General features: G+C 43.0%; 1 protein-coding gene across 3 annotated transcripts in view; it reads left to right on the forward strand.

The window, feature by feature from the left end:
• The first annotated feature begins 18,508 nt into the window (after nucleotides 1–18,508).
• Nucleotides 18,509–20,109, forward strand: part of Uso1 (USO1 vesicle transport factor) — a 66,901-nt gene continuing 65,300 nt past the window's right edge. For 2 of the 3 annotated variants that reach the window (XM_023713005.1, XM_023713007.1), the window contains exon 1: nucleotides 18,547–18,779. In XM_023713005.1, the coding sequence (XP_023568773.1) occupies nucleotides 18,714–18,779 (66 nt within the window). In that variant the 5' untranslated portion in view covers nucleotides 18,547–18,713. Of the gene's footprint in view, nucleotides 18,780–20,109 lie in introns of all 3 variants that reach the window. The other variant, XM_023713006.1, reaches the window with a different exon arrangement.

Genomic DNA, 20,109 nt, shown 5'->3' on the forward strand with positions numbered 1-20,109 from the left:
CCCTTGAAGATATACTTATTAGTGAAATAAACCAGACCCACATCTGTAAATATCGTAACGTCTCCCTAATATAAGGACTTACAATTCCATATATGATTAGGTTTCTAAATTTCTTTGTAAAAATATGTAAATGCTTATTTCTACTTTTATATAATTATTTTTCCTTCATATTCAGTAAGGATTTAAAGTTCAACATATCAATATCTGGTGGAAAATACCTGTTCCAGGATATGCCATAATGTTTGATATTTCGACAGATAGGGTAAACTGAACTGCATATACTGCAGGTTAATAATTAGCTTCTCTTCTGTAGGGTTAACAACCTACGTTAGCAGATCAAAATTGGAGAAAAGGAAGGGCTCCATGGTTAGCCAACATTTTGGCTCTAGCCTTTCAAGGTCAGTGAAGACTCAGGACATAGGAGAACCTGTACTATAACAACATGTAACTCAGCTGTGCTCCAAATTTTCTGATCAAGAAGATTATGGAGCCACAGAGAAATGTGTTCGATGATTTAAAGTGAGCCTGGAGAGAGTCACATGGAGAGAAAAAACATTTTCTCAAGCTTTCACAGAGAGCAAATTGGTCAAGCAATGGCCGTGACTCATCCTCATGCCAGACATTGAAAAAAGCATGTACAAAAGGCGGTACAGGGCTACAGGATAAATCCTGAGAGTTCTTGGTTGACCTTATCAGATACAAAAGTTACATTTCTTGGTATATAGGTCTTGCTATATCCTTGTCTTAAGCATCCAACAGAAAAGTATAAAAACAAGGTATATACAGTAAATCCATATTAATATGATGAGCTGTAAAAGGCTCAAGTCAATAACTTCTGAGGATAACCCACTAATATTATAGACTGCTAGACAGTGTTAGATTGTTTAGTTGAATTCAAACATCTATAGTATGTAGATGCCAATAGAATATTCATCTCTAACAGGACAAAAAAAATAAAATTAAAAATTAAAAAAAAGATACAAAGGAAAGATTATTTTGTATCTATATATACAAAATAGTTAGGATAAATTTACAGCTACTTTCGCTTATCTCAATGAGAAGAAAGAGGTGTACTAACAGTGTTTGAACAGAATATCCTGTCTGTTTCTTCTACTATGGATAACCACTAAGAAGATAACAATGTACAGTGGATTGACTATCAAAACTGTCCTATTAATCAGCTGTGAAACTGTCTCATTCATATTTATTTCTCAATAAAAAAATAAATACGTAAAATAAAAAAAAATAGAGTATCATCCCTGATGCCCCTCCCTAGGGAAGTATGTAGCTGTGTTTCATCTTTTGTCTTGGTCTTGAGGTCTGGCCCATATGGGAGTGTCTGTCTCTTCCAAGTTGCAAAGTTACCTTGTCTTCCATCTTGTCTCCTTAAGGGCCTGGTCCTGTCAGATTGCCTATAATATTTCTCTCTAATGTAGCTGCCTACAACAGAGGCATATCCTGCAATTTCACCACTGAGGGAGGCAGAGGCAGGAGGACTGTAAGTTCAAGTCCCACCGAGGGAATCCCCATCTTAAAATAAATTTTAAAAAAGGCTGTGATTTAACTCAGTGGTAGAGAGCCCTTATGTTTGATGTCCAGCACCAAAAAAAAAAAAAAAAAAAAAAAAAAGAAAAAGAAAAAAGAGGTTTACTTTCTACAGGGCACAGTGGTACCTGCCTGTAATGTGAACCTCAAGGGAGGCTGAGGCAGGAGCAAGTTTGGATGCCATCTGGGCAACATACTGAGACCTTGTCTCAAAATTAAAAAATATAAAGGGCCACAGTACAGAGAGTGTCCATGGGTTGGATCCCCAGAACCACTAGGAAAAAAGCCAACTTTGGGAAAGTGTGGCTCTTGAATAGTTCCTGGAGTGTCTGACAGAATTCACATCAATATGAAAGGACAGTGAAGCCTAGTGGTTTGCACTCTTCCTGTTGGTATGTGCATCTTTGCAAAAGATCCTGGTTGATCCAAAGACTAAGCTCTCAGTCACACAGTGCTACACATCCTACTCATTTGGTTGGTTGGGCAGACACTGTGTGTGTGTGTGTGTGTGTGTGTGTGTGTGTTTTAGGACAGGGTCTACAGGTCTCACTACTAGATCGGACTTAGTGATCCGCCTGTTTACAGCCTCCCAAGAGCTAGGATTATAGGTGCAGGCCACCATGCCTCATCTCAATTGTCCTCTCAGCATGCCCCGGGGGCAGGGCCTGCAGGGCAGGCTGGGGGAATGAACTCCAGGCCTCTGCGACTGCCTAAGCTGGTGCTTTCATCCAATGAGCTATTTGGCCAACCTGGGCAGACACTTTTTGATTCAGGCATCTTTTCAGAACCTACTAAAATCAGTTTCCTTCTACCCAAGGTAACTTCCACAAAGACAGATATTTTTGTCTGTATTGATCATTATAAATCCCCCGCGCCATACTATATGCTTAAATAAGTCAAGATTCAAATCCAAGTATATTTGACTTTAAAGAGTCACATCCTATGGTGGTTCATGCCTGTAATCCTGTTACTTGGCAGGATGATACAAGTTTGCCCAGCCCAGCCTTAAGACCTTATCTCAACATCCCTCCCCACACAAAAAATAAAATAAAAAAGGAATTTAAAAGGAACCAGGGTTGGTGGTACACACCTGTAAGGTTAAGACAGAGGGTCATCATAAGGTGAAGACACAGGGTCATCATAAATTCAAGGCCAGTCTGGACTACATAGTAAGACCCTATCTCAACTTCCCCACCCCAGAATTTTTTTTAAAGGCTAGAGATGTAGCTTAGTGTAAAGGCTCTGGGTTCAATCTCCAGGATCTATTTAAAAAAAAAAAAAAAAAAAAAATTCAACTATTTCAAACTTCCTTTCTTAAAATTAATCCCATTACCTCCCTTAGAGAGAGACAGACAGAGAGACAGAGAGAGAGAGAGAGAGAGAGAGAGAGAGAGAGAGAGAGAGAGAGAGAAAAGAAATGGAAGAAAGGAAGAGTAGGCTGGAGAGAGAAGCAGTACCCAAGTGGATGGGAAGCAACCTGGGCACAGGCACTAACTGCACTGTGGGGCCCCCTGGCTTTGCGTCCCCAGCAAACTAGGCTCCAGCAAGGGCTCACAGGATTTTCCCTTTCACAGCTGTTTCTATCTCAATGTTTTCTAAGTCTTTTGTTGTTTGTGATTGAAAAAAATGCTAGGAATTATGGAATAACTTAAAGAAAGCACCACTTGGTATCCTTCCAACAAAATAGAGCTTTTCTTAACTCACATCGTTTATCTCCTCAGCTTTTTCCTCTGTACATGTTTTAAACTGAGCTGTGATCTTTTAGTACACAGAAATCTGCATCCTGATTTATCCTTTTCTAGCATCCTTCTTCTGCCATGTACTGATATTATTTCATGAAGTTCGGTGTAAAATTCTCAGTGAAATAAAGTGGCGTTTTGCTGTCAATTAGTATTAAATTTTCATGTTCTTTTATTCTAAATCTATGACAAGGGAATTTTAAAATTCTTATAATTGGCAGGAGAAAAAAGGTTCTACAGTTCCCTCTCTCTGTTAAATATTTTAAAAACTGCAAAGAATCAGTAACACACAATTGTGTTTATTTTTATGGCTGACCAAATGTCATTATTCTCTTCTTCCCTACAAGGTCTTTCCCAGTTACAGTTGGTAGGGAATAAACAAAAGGTCCCTGACTTAAAAGAGAAAAACCGTCGTGGCATCAAGGGAAGTGAAAATGACCGAATCTAAGGATTTCAGAGGTACACTCTTAATATCCACATGATGCCATCTTCAGCTAGGAAACAGGACCGTTCTGAACAGCTCCATAGATCAACAGCATATAGAGACAGCTTTTGCTATGCAGTGGGAAGTGTACCAGTCAATTTAGAGACTACAGATTCCCAAACTAGTGGCTGGAAATTACAGTGCTGCAGCTAAATATGCAGACCTGTTCTGCCACTTACTAGGTGTGTGACCAAAGGAGACCCTGAGGTAGGAGATGGGATGGCTTAGGCTGGGTGGGAAAAGAGGTGTGGTGAGGATCCCAGGATCTAAACAGCTCTGCCTCTCACAACCATGTACAGCACTTCTTGTGGGCTCCCAAGAGATGTGGACAGCATAAGAGGTGAGATACTGCAAGGACCTCACTAGCATGATTCTTCATGGAAGTGCGCCCTCTGTCTTTCAGACCAGAGTGTACTTTTATATTTGCTTTTCTCTCTTGTTCAGGCTGTTCACTCTAGGAGTGCAGTTTCCCCCTCACTCCTCACTTTTCAAATAAACCTTGTTATGCTTTTAGAGTGAGAAGGACCAGAAATACATTGAATTGGTGACTCATTTCTAAAAGGAACTACCTGATAACAGCCACACTAAAACAAAACCCTCTTCCTATAGAGTAGGGACAGATATTATAAATATTAGTTAATATTTAATCCTTACACTGATGTTATAAAGTAGGTAAGTAGATCACCTAGCATTTATTCCCTGGGGAATATGCTCATAATCAAAATGAACCAACAAAATCATGGGACTCTCAGGTTTCTCATAGCTAAGGGTGGACACAATTTTCAACAAAAAGTTTGGCTTCCTGGAGAGTTTTTCACATGGAAGGTAGTCTGGCAAGCACATCAGACTCAGGAAGCAATAAGGATGGGTGTGAAAACTAGAGGTGAAAGTTTGATGAGAAACAAGATTTGTGGGGATCCTACTCTGGGCCCTGTGAATACTGGGCAAATGTTCTACCCGGAACTACACCCCAGCCCAAACATCCTGGAGAATGTTCCCTGTCAACTTATAGTCACAAAAGAAAAATGGTGACTACCCCATGGAGATGCCTGAAAGAACCTTTAAATAATAGATCTAAAACAATGGTGTCAATAATGAAGTAAGTAAATATCATGTGCCTTTAAAAAAGATGTACCGTGAGGACAGTAGCACGGTGATGCTCCTGTCGGACACGAACAATGTGGGCATCAATCCTACACAGTAACTGACCAGTAACATCATGCCCTCAAAAATGCCAGAGAATGGAGGTGTTATACTAGGTTAACGGCAACTACCTGGAGAAAAGACAGCCTCTTTAACAAAGAGTGCTGGGAACATGCAGAAGACTGAATCTTGACCCATCTCCTCTCCATGTACTAAACTAAAATAAAAATGGATCAAAGATCCAAATGCTAAAGCATAAATAGTTAATCTGCTGGAAGATAAACTAGGTACAACCCTTGAAATCATATGCATGGGTTAGGATTTCCTAAACAACAAATGGGATCACATCAAATGAAAAAACTTCTGCACAGCAAAGGAAACCAACAACAGAGTGAAGAGACATCTATGGAATAGGAAAAAATTTTGCCAGATACGGCTCAGGCAGAGAACCAACACCTAGAATATATAAAAAACTTAAAAAAAAACTTAGATCTTCACCAAATAAAAGACCCTATTCAGAAATGGGCAACCAAAATGAATAGACACTTTTCAGAAGAAGTACAGATGGCCAAAAAAGTACATGAAGAAAATTCAGTATTTCTGGCATTTGAGAAATGCAAATTAAAAACTACACTGAGATTCCATCTTACCCTAGAAATAATGGCTAGCATCATGGTGGTGTATGCCTATAATACTACCATTTGGGAGGCAGAGGCAGGAGGATTATTGGAGCTTGAGGCCATTCTGAGCTACATAGTGAGTCCAACACCAGTGTCCACTGCAAAGCAAGACCCTGTCTCAAAAAACCAAAAACCAAAGACCCGGGCCTGCCAGATCCTGAATAGACCCAGAGCACAGGCTCTGCGAGTGGGTGAGACTGCCCAGGGCCTCTGGATACTGAATAGATTCAGACCGCATGCAAGTGAGTGAGACGACCCAGGGCCCGTGGGATCCTGAATAGACCACAAGCAGAGGCCTGGCATGTGAGTGAGACCGCCCAGGTCCCGCAGATACTCATTTGAGCAAGAGTGCAGGCCCAGTGCAGAACCCTTCAGCAGAACTCCCTGCAAAGAGGCTAGAGGTATGACCCACCCAGCTGATTCAGAAGCGGAACATCTTGCCAGAGAGACACAAAGGGTTCAGCTCTAACGGCTGCAGCAGAAAGAAGCGAAGCACAGCAGTCAGATCCAAACAACACCCACCTGGAGGAATCTGAACTTTGTAGATCCGGACCTGGTGCTAAGGTAATAACTCTAAGCTCTACACCAAAGGTCAGAAGACAGTGGTATACAAAATGACAAAGAGAAGGAACAAAATGCAGTCTCAGGCCCCGAGTCCACCCAGTACAAATGCAGAAGATACTAGCACTGAGGAAACTGGAAATCACACACCAGATATCTCTGAAATAATAGCGTTGGCAGTAAAGAAACAACTGCAGAAAGGTATAGAAGAAATCAGATCAGAAATAATTTCAGAACTAAAAAATTTAGTGATAACTATAATCAAAGAAGTACTAAGTGCTTCTAAAGAATACACTGATAAAAAAATAGAGCAGAATATAAAAATGATGGAAACCCTGAATCAGCAATTTAGGAAAGAAATAGAATGTATGAAACAGGTTCAAAGTGATATACAGGAAATTAAAGCCTCAATCACAAGCTGGCAAAACCATTTGAGGGAAAGTGAAAATAGACTTTCTGACCTCAAAGACACCATTGCAACTAGTGAAAAACTAAGAAAAGATCTCTTTAAAACAACTAGGATGCAGGAAAAAATAATTCAGTACCTGGAAGACGATGCAAAGATGAACAATGTGAGACTAATAGGCATCAATGAGAAGGAAGGAGTCAATACAAATGATATAAAAAGAATATGGGCAGAAGTAACAGCAGAAAACTTCCCAAATATGGGGCAACAATCTGACATTCATGTAACCAAAGCATATAGAACTCCAAATAACATCAACCCAATGAAAAACACACCCAGACATATAATAATCAAGATCCCAGAAATTCAGCATAAGAACAGTGTACTAAAAGCCGCTAAAGAAAAGAAACAGATCACATTTAAAGGAAAACCCATCAGAATAACAGCAGATTTCTCTTCACAAACCATCAAGTCAAGAAGAGCATGAGGCAAAGTACTTCAAGTCTTGCAAGAAAATAAATTCCAACCCAGACTGATCTATCCTACAAAACTCTCTTTCAAGTATAATGGAGAAGTGAAATACTTCCATGACAAAGAACTAAAGAATTTCATGATGACAAAGCCAAGCCTACACAGACGACTAAAGGATGTTCTAGAGAGGGAGCAAATTGATCACAGCCTCAAGAATGAGAATGGAAAGAACCCACCAAATAGGGCAAACAATTAAACACAGGAGAATAAGAGGTATACAATAGTAGTCTTTCAGTTATTCTTTTGTGTTCAGCAGCAAAATATTTCCAGCAGCACACTCTACAAATGGACTTCTCTTCCACCCTATGGGTCATGATTCCACCTGAGTCTACAGGGTGGATTTCAAAGAAATAGCTGTAGCTCAGTTCCACAAGTGACGCCTAGCCACCAGTAACTGTCACAGTCATTATGCATGTCCACAACACACTAGAACTTTGTGCAATATCGTATCCTCAAACTGTTAGAAGTGCTGGTCATTTACTTGCCATTCCAATATTTATCTTATGTTTTACTCTTAGTACATCTTTGCTATCATGAAAACTTTTTCTTAGTTCAATTGTTTTGAAACATTTAATTTTTAATTAATTAGTATTTAATTTTCCAAATATTGTTTAATCTTAATTTTTGTTCTAAGATTTATTCTATACCTTTGACTTACAATTCATTTAAAAGACATTGTATGATATCTTCTCCTAGTATTAGAAACTTTAAAAAGTATATTTCCATTTTCTGCTGACTTTATATTACTTCTTCCCTGTCCTTTACACACACACACACACACACACGGAAAAAAAAATACATCTATAACCCAACATAAGATTGGTACTGTTTCATAGAAATCTGCAATGACCTTTAAATAAGGGTTCATCTAATATATCTTTTAAATAGTCCTGCATAACTATCATATTGAGAGCTCTTTATTGTTCATCCAGGAGCATACTGCAACTTCTTTTGTCTTTTGAATTGTGCTCTTTGTTATTTCCTATATGCTACTTCTGGAGGTATTAAAATATTTCAAGTTTGTATAAAAAAAACCAAAAAAAAAACAAAAAACCAAAAACCGAAATCAAGCCAAACCAAACCAAAAAGAAATGACAGAAACTGGAAGTGGGGTGGGGGAAGAACACTTCTACATTGTTAGTGGTAATGTAAACTAGTACAACCACTGTGAAAATCAGTATGGAGATTCCTCAAAAAAACTAAAATTAGAAATTCCACTTGACCCAGCTATTCCCTTTCTAGCTACATGAAAGAGCCAAGGACATCATGTTGCAGTGATACATATATACCCATGTTTATAGCGGCACAATCCACAATAACTAAATCTTGGAAGCAGCCTGTATGTCTATCACTTGATGATTGGATTAAGAATGCATGGCACTTATACATGAGGAAGTATTATTCTGTTTTGCAAAATAAATGTTAATCATTTCGTAGGAAAATGGATGCATCTTGAGACTATAATGTTAATGTTAAGTAAAATAAATTAGACACACAAGCTTAAATGTGAGAAACCCAAAACATAAATAAAAAACAAAATAAAAGTAACAGGAATTAGGGAGACTGGTCTTCTGCAAAAGGCAAAGGGACCAAGAAATACTCTGTGTGTGTGTGTGTGTGTGTGTGTGTGTGTGTGTGTGTGTTGGGGGAGATATAAAAAGAATGGAAATGTGAATGCACATTGCTCATCTGGGATGTAAACATTATGTACTGCAAACATGTAAGAATAAAAGAAGTTAAATTAAGAATAAAAAGGGGTGCAGATGTGGTTTAAGGTGAAGGTCATGGGTTCAATCCCCTGCCTTGCAAAAAAAGTGACTAAATGTGCAAGTTATCAGGATTGGATCCTGGACCAAATAAAAATTTTTTTTTTCTCAAAAAAAAATAAAAATAAAATAAAAATAAATTTTTCTTTCAAAAAGAGATAGTGGGCAGACAAGGTATCAAACTACACTAATCATAGGGAGACCAGGGGTGTGGTGGCACAACCTGTAGCCCCAGCACCTGGGAGGCTGAGGCGGGAGAATCAATGTGATTTCAAGGCCAGCCTGGGCTACTTAGTGAGTTCAAGGTCAGGCTGAATTACATAGAGAGATCCTATCTCAAAGAAAGGAAGAAAGAAAGAAAAAAAGAAATAAAGAAAGACAGACAGACAGACAGACACTTAATTGTCCTTAAGATTCAGGAAGAACAAACCACAACTGGATGATCGACAGTATTTCCCTTTCTAGCCAAACCCTGCCAGACTGACAAGTGAGGGCAAGCATTCTGCTCTCTGTTCTAGGACTGTGAACCAGAGGAGTGTGGCCCAAATGGTCACAGAGACAGATGCTAATTGTGAGTCAGGCCTTCTAGTGCTGCCTGATTCTGTGTTCAACCTTCATCCACTTCACTGAGAGAGTAACCCAAGCTACAGCTGACTAGAGTATGCACTTCTTTGGTGGATGGGAAAGGAAAGATCCAAAGACTGTAACAGTAAGACAAATTTAACAATAAAAATTTTAACTGACAAATGTAAAAAAAAAAAAAAAAAAGGGATAGGGGGACTCTTGGTAATTTTTTTTTTTTTTTTTTGTATAACCAGATATTGAAGCCAGGCCCTTGAGCTTGCCAGGCAAGCGCTTATTCTACTGAGCTATCTCCCCAGTCCCCAAAATTTTTAAAAGGATTGTAAATTAGGCAATATATGTGTTAATTTTCCCATGTTGATCCCAGCACTATATTAGGTTAATAAAAGAAATATGGAGGAGGGTCCTGCCTATACATTCCTCCCAGACAGCTCAGAGGGAAGTGAATATATTTATAGGAAAAGAAATGATAAAGCCATTGGTGAACTGTTAATCCTTGTACATTGTGGGTAAAGGGTATGTGGAAGTTTTTTATACATTTTTTTAATTAAAAAAATCTATTTATTTATTTGGTACAGGGTCTCACTACACAGCTCAGTCTCATAGTGATCCTACTATCTCAGCCTTCCAGTGCATGCTGGGATTTCAGGTGTGTGCCACCATGCCCAGTTTTGGTAGCTGGCTTTGTGCAGGGATGGCTTGTCACATCGGTACTTAGCCTGCCAACCTATCTCCCCAGCCTTCTTTATACAATTTCTGTAACCTCTTTACAATCCTGAAATTAGTTCAATTCCAACTCTTACAGCTCTCTGCATGTATGGTCCAGATGTAACACAGTCCTAGTCCTGATATTCATCATTAGTTCAACTCAAATTCTTATATTTTGAGATTAGTTCACAATAAAAATTTTAAAGGATGAAAGAATGGAGAGGACTCCATGAGTTGGTGGGGACTTTCCTACCTTTGCCTCTACCCTTCTTCCTGCTCAGAATCAGGATGCAATGCCAGAGATAGGCGGCCAGCTTGCAACCACAGAGAAAGCCTTGTTCCAAGTGTTGCTGGGAAGAAGGGCACCAACTTGGGCCCAGATGGTGATCTACAGCCTCTGTGATCCTGCATACCCACCTCTAACTGATTGAAGAAACTTGACCTTGGTCTTCTGTGGCAGTGCAAGGTGTCCCACCTGAGACAGCAATGATAAGGACTTTGCCCAAGACTATGTGTCCAGAAGTGACAGGAACAGAACAAAAACCTATGTCTAAGTTCACAAGAGAAACCTCAATCTCTCCCTCGTCCCTCTCTCCGCTTAAAATAGGAACACAAATGTCTAGAGTTCAGAATGAGGTACACCCAAGGGAGAGGACTGCGGCAGAGCTCAGCATAGAGACAGCACCTTGAATGTTTGCTGAATCAATAATTAAGGAAACCAAGTCCATCTTCTCTCAGAATTCTGGCATACTGCGCTATTTGCAGAGCTGAAAAAAATCCCACTGTATTTTTGTGGGTGTATGGCCGAGGCTGTAGATATTAGTCAGCAGTTTCACTCAGTTTCCTGGCTTGCTTTCAATGCTCCTTTCTCTTTCTTCAAGGCTCTCTGCCCTCTCTTCATCCACCAGCTCCTACAGCTCCATGTCTTCCCAGGAGGGAGGTGCTGAGGGAGGACCCCAGGCAGCTCTCAGAGCAGAGTGGCTTACTGCTGAGACCAGGACTAGCCTTCCCAGACTAGCACAGAAAATCCTAAATTGCTGCAGCAGGGAGTCTGGGCCAGGGGCAGCCAGCAGAAGCAGAAGCGCTAAGGCTGCAGCAGGGTCCTGAATCCAGGCCAGATCAACCCAACAGACATGACAGGGTGCTTCTGAGGTTCACTGGAATGGCTAAGATGTATGTGAAGAAAGCATATTAAATATGTCACTGCATGGATTTACTTTAAGTAGTTAAGATTTTTTTTTTTTTTTTTTTAGAAAGTCTCACTAAGTTTCCCTGGTTGGTCTTGAACTTGTGATTCTGTGTCATCTGGGATTAGAGATGTATACTATCACACCTAGTTAAATTCAGAACTTTTTATATTTATTTATTTATTTATTTATTTATTTATTTATTTTTGCAGTACCAGGGATTGAACTCAGGACACTGCGTTTGCCAGGCAAAATTATGAACTTTTTAAACAAGGTTCTGTTATCAGACCTTCAATAAATACTCTGACGTCAATACAGTCATTTTGCTCTGACCCAGAAACTAAAGAGGCCGTGGACAATGTACCAGTTAGGCTGCACTGTTACACTTGGGAGACAGTTCTAGGACTTGGGGGCTGCGTGGCTGGGGGTCTCCCAGGCTTTATGGTCCTGTGTGTACATGAGAGCGGTGGGAAGAAACTCTGTATGTACTACAGCAGGTATGGCACTTGTGAAATCCAAAGTAAAACGGCATTTGGGATCAGGGTGAGACTAAGGAAGGCCCCTCTCCTTTGCCTCTCTGTGCCTATGACCTTCCATACAAGTGCCCGTGGACACCTGAGTACTGGGCAAAGAACAATGTCCATACTCAATCCTCTCTTCTTTCCCAAGCCATGTGTCCACAACTGGGCTAGATCCTCCATCTCCAACCTTGGTGTATTGGGCTGAGCCCAGACTGTTTACACTTTGTAATCCACTGTGGGAATCAACTGAGTTGGGGGGTGGGGGTTCAGCTCAGCAGGAAAGCACATGCTTAGCCTAGTGTCACAAAATCAAAGGAACTGGGGAGAGGAAACAGCTCAGAAAAGCACTGGGCTGTGGTCTGGGTCTACCTTGACAGACTCTGTTCTGATGTTAAAGAGACAGACAATCCTGCTAAGTTGTCCCTGCCCTACAGACTCAAGCAAACAAGTCCATAATAAATCATCCTAAGCTGGGTGGAATCTTGGGATCAACCAACAAAGTGAACTTCAAAGCCTTGTCACACTGTGGCCTGGGACAGTAAAACACCAATCTGGTCTCCACTATTCAGGACCTGCCTGTTCAGAGAGCTGGAGGGGATGTGAGAAGTAGGGTGGGTGGTGGGGCGATGTCAATCAAGTTCTCTTTAGAAAGTAAGAGTACTACAGCCTGCATCTAACAAACTCATCCCTCTACCATTTCATGACAAGTCTTTTGAAACTGAAAGTGAGATTTTCTGATTTAAGCAATTATGTTTATTGTATTTTCATAAAAGTGGAAACACACCTTCTATTAATATGTCTTCTCGTTAGAAGGCCAGTTTTGGACATCTACAGCTTAAAGGTGAGGTTTAATTCTGCTTGAGCTTTGAGGGGATTAAATCCATAGCTGTTTGGCTTCAACACAAAACATCACAGCAGAAGGGCATAAGGGAGCAAGGGTGCTCTGTTCATGGTTGCCAGGAAACATGGCAAGAGACCAGTGCTAGAGAGGAAAGGGGTTAGGGACCAGATGGAGAACCAAGGCCACACCTCCATCACCCACTGACATACCTAGAAATTTGCCCAAAATCTCCTGGGTGGATTTAGAAGCTAATCAAGCTGACCTTCCACCCTAACCTCCACACAGCAACCCTATTTTTTTTTTTAAAGGTACAGATTTGCTTGCAGATATAAACACAATGTAATATGAAATACTTTTATTAAATAACACAGTATATCAGGACCTTTTGAACTTTTTGCAAAACAAGAGAATCATCACTAGTAATATACTAGTGGTGCTGCTGAAAAATATTTTCAAAAATAGTTTTGGCAAGTAGTTAAGTCTATCAGGGGATACACTGAGCACATATTGCTTTTCCTATCTTGATAAACTGTGTCCTGGCACAGTATTCCTCTTTTCTTTTGAGTAATAACCCTGCTCCCCAGTTCTTGTGCCATAGGCTGTGATACGAGCTAAGGGTTCCTACTCTTTGCTCTAGGGTTGGACATCTGACCCAAGCCACTCAGAACACCTCTATCCCTGGAGTTCTTTTTTTTTTTTGGAACCGGGGTTTGAACTCAGGCCCTTGTGCTTGCCAGGGAAGTGCTTATTCTACTGAGCCATCTCCCTGGCCCCTTAACCCTGGACTTTTGAAGCTGGCTCAACACATGGGCACACAACTCTACAGAGTCCATGAGACCCAAGGAGATTTTTTTCTACAACACTGGGAAAGGGGTTGGAGTCTCTCGTGATAAACCTGGATCTGGGAAATGGCAGAACTACAGGTCCCAGCATGACTGATATCCACTATGGAGCCAGAGAAGGGACTCAACAAGGAGAGGACAATCCAGAAAGAGTGAACCTCAGATGTTGATGTTTCCGGAGTAGAGCACAGGTGAAGCAGCAAACATTTTTAGTAATGTAGTCAATACAGCTGAGTACTATTAGGTCAGTATCTATAAATGTTCAGCTGTTAAGTAGATGATATATACGTAAGACAATCTAAGTGTTTACTCTGGACTTGACTGAGTACTTACTATGTTTCAAGTACCAATATTATCTAATAAAAGTACAGGAACAAGTACCTGAAGCAGTAAAGATTAACAGTGCTTTGGAAAGGCTGCAGCAGGAAGCCAGAGCTCTACAGCACAGACCACATAACCACCTCAATCCCCTGCTGTGCAGCCACATTCCAGGCCTCCCCAGCGGACAGCTCTTCAATATTTTGCCCTTTGAATCCTCTTGTTCAAATGTATCTGATCAAGTGGGTTATACTCCTGACCCATTGAGCACATGGAGCCCAAGAGCCCCTTTCTTGCACCTGTAATCCTAAGAAATCCCTAGGGCAATAACATAAACCCACATGCCCTAGGTTTGCCACCACTGCTCTAGGGCTTTAAAAATACTTCCCAAAGTGCTTCATAGAGTACATTAAGGAAATATGAAGAAGCCCTCTAAATTTTTCTTTTCTTGCCTTTTAGAGAAGGGTCTCACTATGCAGTTCAGGCTGGCCTCAAACCCTTAGCAATCCACCTGCCTCAGCCTTCTGAGTGCTAGGATTACAGGCATGCACAACCATGCCTGGCTCTTTCTTTTTTGTTTGTTTTCTTTTTGTGATAGGGTCTCATTATGCAGTTAAGGCTGGCCTTGAGCTTACTATGTAGCTGGGCCTCAAACTTGTGGAGATTCTCCTGCCTCAGTTTTCTGAGTACTGATACTATAGGCATGCACCATCACAACCAGTCCTTCCATTTGTAGATATGGAACAATCTCCAAATATAGTAAAAAGACAAAAGTAGGATGGGGTACAGGTTGGCTGTCCAGGTCAGGTCAAGTGGGGCCAGCCCCTGGGTTTGATCCCTAGTATCCCATCATACTCAAAATCAAAGTATACAGCAGTGTGTACAATGTGCTATACTTACTTGTCTCATTAAAAAATAGTGGCCGTGGGATGGTCAAAGAGTTCTGAATATGTACCTTTAAGCATTTTATTTTAGCCACATGGATAGATTTATTATCAAAAGAAGAAGGAAATCATCAAAAGAAGAAGGAAATTATTGCATTGGTGGAATGTACCTCAAAGCAAGACCGATGGCCACAGGGGAGTTTGATGTTTTTCTAGCGGGCTGAGATCTGATCTTAAATACGTAAGCCTTGTACTCCACAGACATTTGTCTTTATATCTGATAAAAGTTAAGTAAGTCATTAAAGGCTAGCAAATAGTCACCAATCAAGATAAGTACATCAACACTATTATCCAAATGTGCTCCACGGCACATTTATCCACAGCAGGAGTTTTCTCCTGGGGACACTGCTACTCAACACATTGGCCAAGTATTGTCCTGTGTCAGCCTACCTACTAAGCACTAGAAACAAATTGGTTTCCAAAGTGAGTCAAATCTTTACTCCCAAGGGATCAGAATTCTGATAGAGAAAAACAGACCATGAACATAATATACAGGTAAAATATATTACACTGTACCTTTTCCTCCTATTTTATCAAACTCAAAGCTGGGCTGCATCTTTTGGTAGACTGCCTCTCCCCATGGGCAGGGGTTCCCCCTTTCTTTCTTTCTTTCTTTTTTTTTTTTTTTTTTTTTTTGGCGGAACCGGGGAATGAACTCAGGCCCTCTCTGCACACTTGCTGGTGTCTTGGATCTGATGAAACAAGGAGAATGCTGTGTGTAGATGGATGGGTCAGGGCAGTCAGCACGGCAGAGGAGGCAGCAGCACAAGGTCACCACTGAGCAGTGGCAGGACAATCTTATGCACCTCCAGAGCAGGCTTCGGAGGCCACAGGGATGTGCCCCTCATGTCTATGCAGGGGAGGAACAAACAACCAAACACAGGAAAAACAATCCTCGAGTGAGGGCAGAGGGCTCTGAAGTCACACAGGGTAAGCAGGCCATCTTTCAGCTTCGTGTCTGACCCTTGTCTTAAGTTGGAGACACAGGACAACGTCATAATACGTAGGGCACAGACTTGGAGTCCAACCGTGATCGACACTCAATCTTGTCATCACCATGGCATGGCTTGTGTCACATTAGACTCCTGACCTGTTTCCCATCTATTAGATGGGGCTCCTGACACTACCCACCTTATAGGGTGGCTGAAAATATTAAGGAAAATGTTCCATGTAAAGTGCTTTGAGCAGCCTGCCAAGAAGAGCCCTGTGTGCTTGACAGTGCTGTTGTGGATTCCCCATCAAGTCCCCCTGCTGCTTCATTGTTACCATGCCGCTGTAAGTCATTGGCTGGTGAACAGTAGTACATACTTGCACCAGCACTGATTTTTGACATTGATTTTTCAGTAACCAGTCTTGATCAAGGGCACTTTACCACTGAGCTAACAACACAGCCCTTATTTATTTTTAATTTTGAGACATGGTCTTTCCAAGTTGCCCAGGGTGGGTGCAAACTTGTAAGAATCTCCTGCCTCAGGTTCCCTCAGTGCTGGGATTACACCTTGTGTAGCTGGCCCCTACCCTATGTGTGATGCATTTCAAATACAAATTACTCTTTCTATTCATCCTCTCATGTAAGTATAAAGATGGACAATGCTCTACTCCACTATCTCCAAGCTGAGAAACAATCTTGTACAATGCTATCCTTTTTTTCTGTGGTACTGGGGACTGAACTGAGGGGTGTTCTACCATGGAGCAACATTCCCAGCACTTTTTATTTGGAAAAGTCTCACTAAGTTGCTCAGGCGTCTCTGCTAAAATGTCAAGGTGCTGTACTTTGCTACTAAAGAGTGGGAGGAGTGGACATCCCTGTGCCCCTCTCATCTCATGCCCCACAATGGGGTGAGGTGAAGCTTGGGGAGGGGGTGAGCTCAGAGAGCTGGGTAAGGTTATCTGTACACATTACTTGGTATTAAAAATGCTACCCACTTATTGGTTGCTTTTCTTAGGCTGCAACAAATGCCGGTATGGAGAAGGCCTAAGGGAAAATGTCAAGTGTGTAGTTTTAAAGCAGAGCATTAAAACTACATGCACAGTATTTTTGGCAGTGCATCTCCCAAGTGTCCCAGGATTAAGACCTCATCACTGAATATATGAACATTCACCGCAGCTCTTATGAGAGGTTTTCTATAATTCCCCTTCCTAGACGAAAACAGGGCTCTCTTCCTCCTCTGCATAGCATTCATCTAGTCTTGCAATGATTTATTCATTTATCCATCTGTCTCACCTTTCACAAGCCTCATGAACAAGAGATACAGAAATGGGGAGCATGGTCCTGCCACTAACAGCGAGGATCAGAAGCTTTCACTGAGCGCGTGCTGCATGTCAACAGCTGTCAGTGCCAGCATGAAGCTGTGCATCTGAGTTCACCGTTAAGTGTTCAGGGCAGCATGGCACAGCCTGCTGGGGAAGAGACAGGAGCTGGAGACAAAGGCAGAAGCCAGGGTGCCTAGCACCTGTATGCCACAAAGGAGTCTGGGTCTTACTACAGAGAAGGGCCCACTGGAAGGCTACAGAAAGAGGACTGACACGGAAGTGTTTTCCCCTGATGGTCACCCCATAGGTGCACTGGGGACTGCACTGTAGGGAAGCAAAGGCTGAATGCAGACAAACTATTTGGAAGCAAATGCTCTAATCTCAGGGAGAAATGAAGAGAGGACTCTAAACAACGTCAGGAGAAAGCAGGGTGAACAGAGGACCTATGTGAGAACTCTTCTATAAATAGAAATCGTACAGTGGGCTATTGATTGGCCTGAGGAGGTGGAAAGCCTATCTTTCTTGCTGGCTTCTTGCTTTTGGTTTAGACGTCATTGGACAGGACTCTACAGTGCAAGGTGAGGCATGTGAAAGGAATATTGATTAATCTGTTTTTAAAGGAGGCCAGGGAGGTGGATGGGTTTAATTTGAAATGCTGCATTGGACCTCCAGGGAATCTGACCGGAGAGGTGTGCGTCTCAGGCAGCTAATCAGACCGCGAGGCGGAGTCCAGAAATTCTAAGGACTGTTCCAGAAGCATATGCCTGACAACCTCACTGCAAAATGACGAGGCACACTGATCTAGAAAAATGACATTTTTCATGTTCAAAATAAAGAGAACCTGGGAATTCAGACTTGAGAGTTAATAGCAAAATATGATGCTACTGTCTGTCTGAAGGACAATACGAGACAAGTGGCCTCCCAGCTTCTCAGAGCAGGCAAAGCAGGACTTGTGAGCTCTTGCTCGCCCACGGGGAGGCCAGGTGCCCCAGGGCTGGGGTCCAGGGACCCCTTGGCGGGTGGACAGGAAAGCTGCGCTCACGCCCTCCAGTGGCAGTGGGGCGAGGGTATCCAGCGTCCCTGGCCACCGAACAAAGCCCTGCAAAGAAAGCGAATCGCCGGACCCAAACGCCAACGCGCTCGAGCTGCGACCCGGGAAAGCTCCGCGATCCACCGTGGGCCAGCGCCCCTTACCTGTTACGCTGGCTGAAGAGAAGGTCACTTCTGACTCCACACAAGACCCCAGACTCGACAGCGTGGGTCCCGTTCGGCAGCAGTTACACACTCGGCAAGCCACAGCTCGTTTTCCGAGGGACCCGCTCCGCCAGCAGGGACTCGCTCCGACCACGTGGGTGGTGGCTACCGGCAGCAGCGACGCTCCGAGGGGCGGGGCCGGGCCGGTCGGGGGCGGGGCCTGCTGCGGAGGCGGGGCCCGGCGCTCCCCTTTCGCCTTCGCCCTCCGAGCCGCCACGTAACGCCACGTCCCCGCGCATGCGCAACGCGGCCGTCGTCGGGGGCTGTTTCCGGGGAGAGTGGGACAGCAGGTTGGGCTGGCGGCCGGCGAGGTTTGCGTACGGGCGTGGGAGCTGGGCCCTACAGGCGGAGGGGGCGTTGTCTTTTCTTTTCCGGAGAGCCGGTGAAGCCGGGAGCTGAACTGCAAAAATGAACTTCCTCCGCGGGGTCATGGGCGGTCAGAGCGCCGGACCCCAGCACACGGAAGCCGAGACGGTGAGGGGAACGGCGGGTGCGGGGAATGCCGCCCCGGCGTGGGGAGGGTCGGGCGGGCCGCGCGTGCCTCGCAGCCCGCGGCCGCCCGTGTCCCCTGAGCGCGTCTCCGCCCACACCCCGCGTTCTGCGCCCCCTCGACGGAGTCGGGGCGTGGGGAGAATGTTGGAGGTTTAAAACCCAGCTGTTGGCGACAGCGTGCGGCCAAGAATAAAACGATCTCCGTGGGGCACGGAGCCACCTGTTCCCGTCCCGTCACCGCAGGCACTGTCGCCCCGCCTGGTGCCATTAGTGCAGATCACGCTGTGGGTACCCCAGTCCGCGTCACCCGCGAGGACGCGCTGGATCGATGGCCCGAAGTCTCCCGCTCAAACAAGGGGAGGGGGGGCACAATTTGCTACGTCATTTAGAAGGAAGATTGTTAGCCAGCGAAAACAGTATCTGACAGTGGCTTAGGTTTTAGGCTGAGAAAAAACTTACTTTGAAGTTTGGTTAGTGTCTGTTGGAACTGAGTATGTGACTTTTTTTAATAAAGAAAACTTTGTTGAGAATAATTTAAGATTTGGTGAAAAGTGTGACATTTAAAAGGTAAACCCTGGGTAGTACTTACAGACAACTTTGTACCTGGAAGTAATAGTAGTGTTAAATTCTGTGCTGAACTGTTTATTCCACTGAGCCATCTCCCCAGTAAGGAATGGGAAATTTTTTTTTTTTCGGTGCCGGGCATTGAACTCAGGACCCTGCACTTGCCAGGCAAGCGCTTATTCTGAGCTATCTCTCCAGCCCCAGTGTGCTGACCTGTTCATACACCACACTGACAGATGAAATGAGGCGAAGTGACTTATCCTGTGTGACCAAGGTCTCAGCTGGGACTCAGCTGAATGTGTAGGCTTCAAAGACTGAACAAATTGCTGATGCCCATATTTTGGCTATCTGGGATCTTATGTAATAATATTAAAATTAACTGAAAAGGTCTGGGTTAGAACTGTAAAACTAAATATATCTGGGTTAGACCTTAATGCCAGCAAGACCTGTGCCAGTGAACTAGACTTGCAGCTTTGGGTTAGAGCTGTTTAAAGCAGAAGTGGAAAGCTGCTTACTGTTCTTCCTTTGACAATAGGGACATGTCCCTTCCCTAGACACACACACACACACACACGCACGTGCCAGGTATGGGGCTGCATTTCTTCATGATATCATGGCAATAAGACAGCCACCTATCCCACTAGAAAAATGTTCTCTCCGTATTATTATAGTGACAGCCTATCTCTTTGCCTCTTGTTCATTTATTTTCTGTGGTATTTGGGTTTGAGACAAGAAGTTGGGAATCTTA

This window comes from Octodon degus, unplaced genomic scaffold, assembly GCF_000260255.1.
Source record: "Octodon degus isolate 3935 unplaced genomic scaffold, OctDeg1.0 scaffold00028, whole genome shotgun sequence".
NCBI lineage: Eukaryota > Metazoa > Chordata > Mammalia > Rodentia > Octodontidae > Octodon > Octodon degus.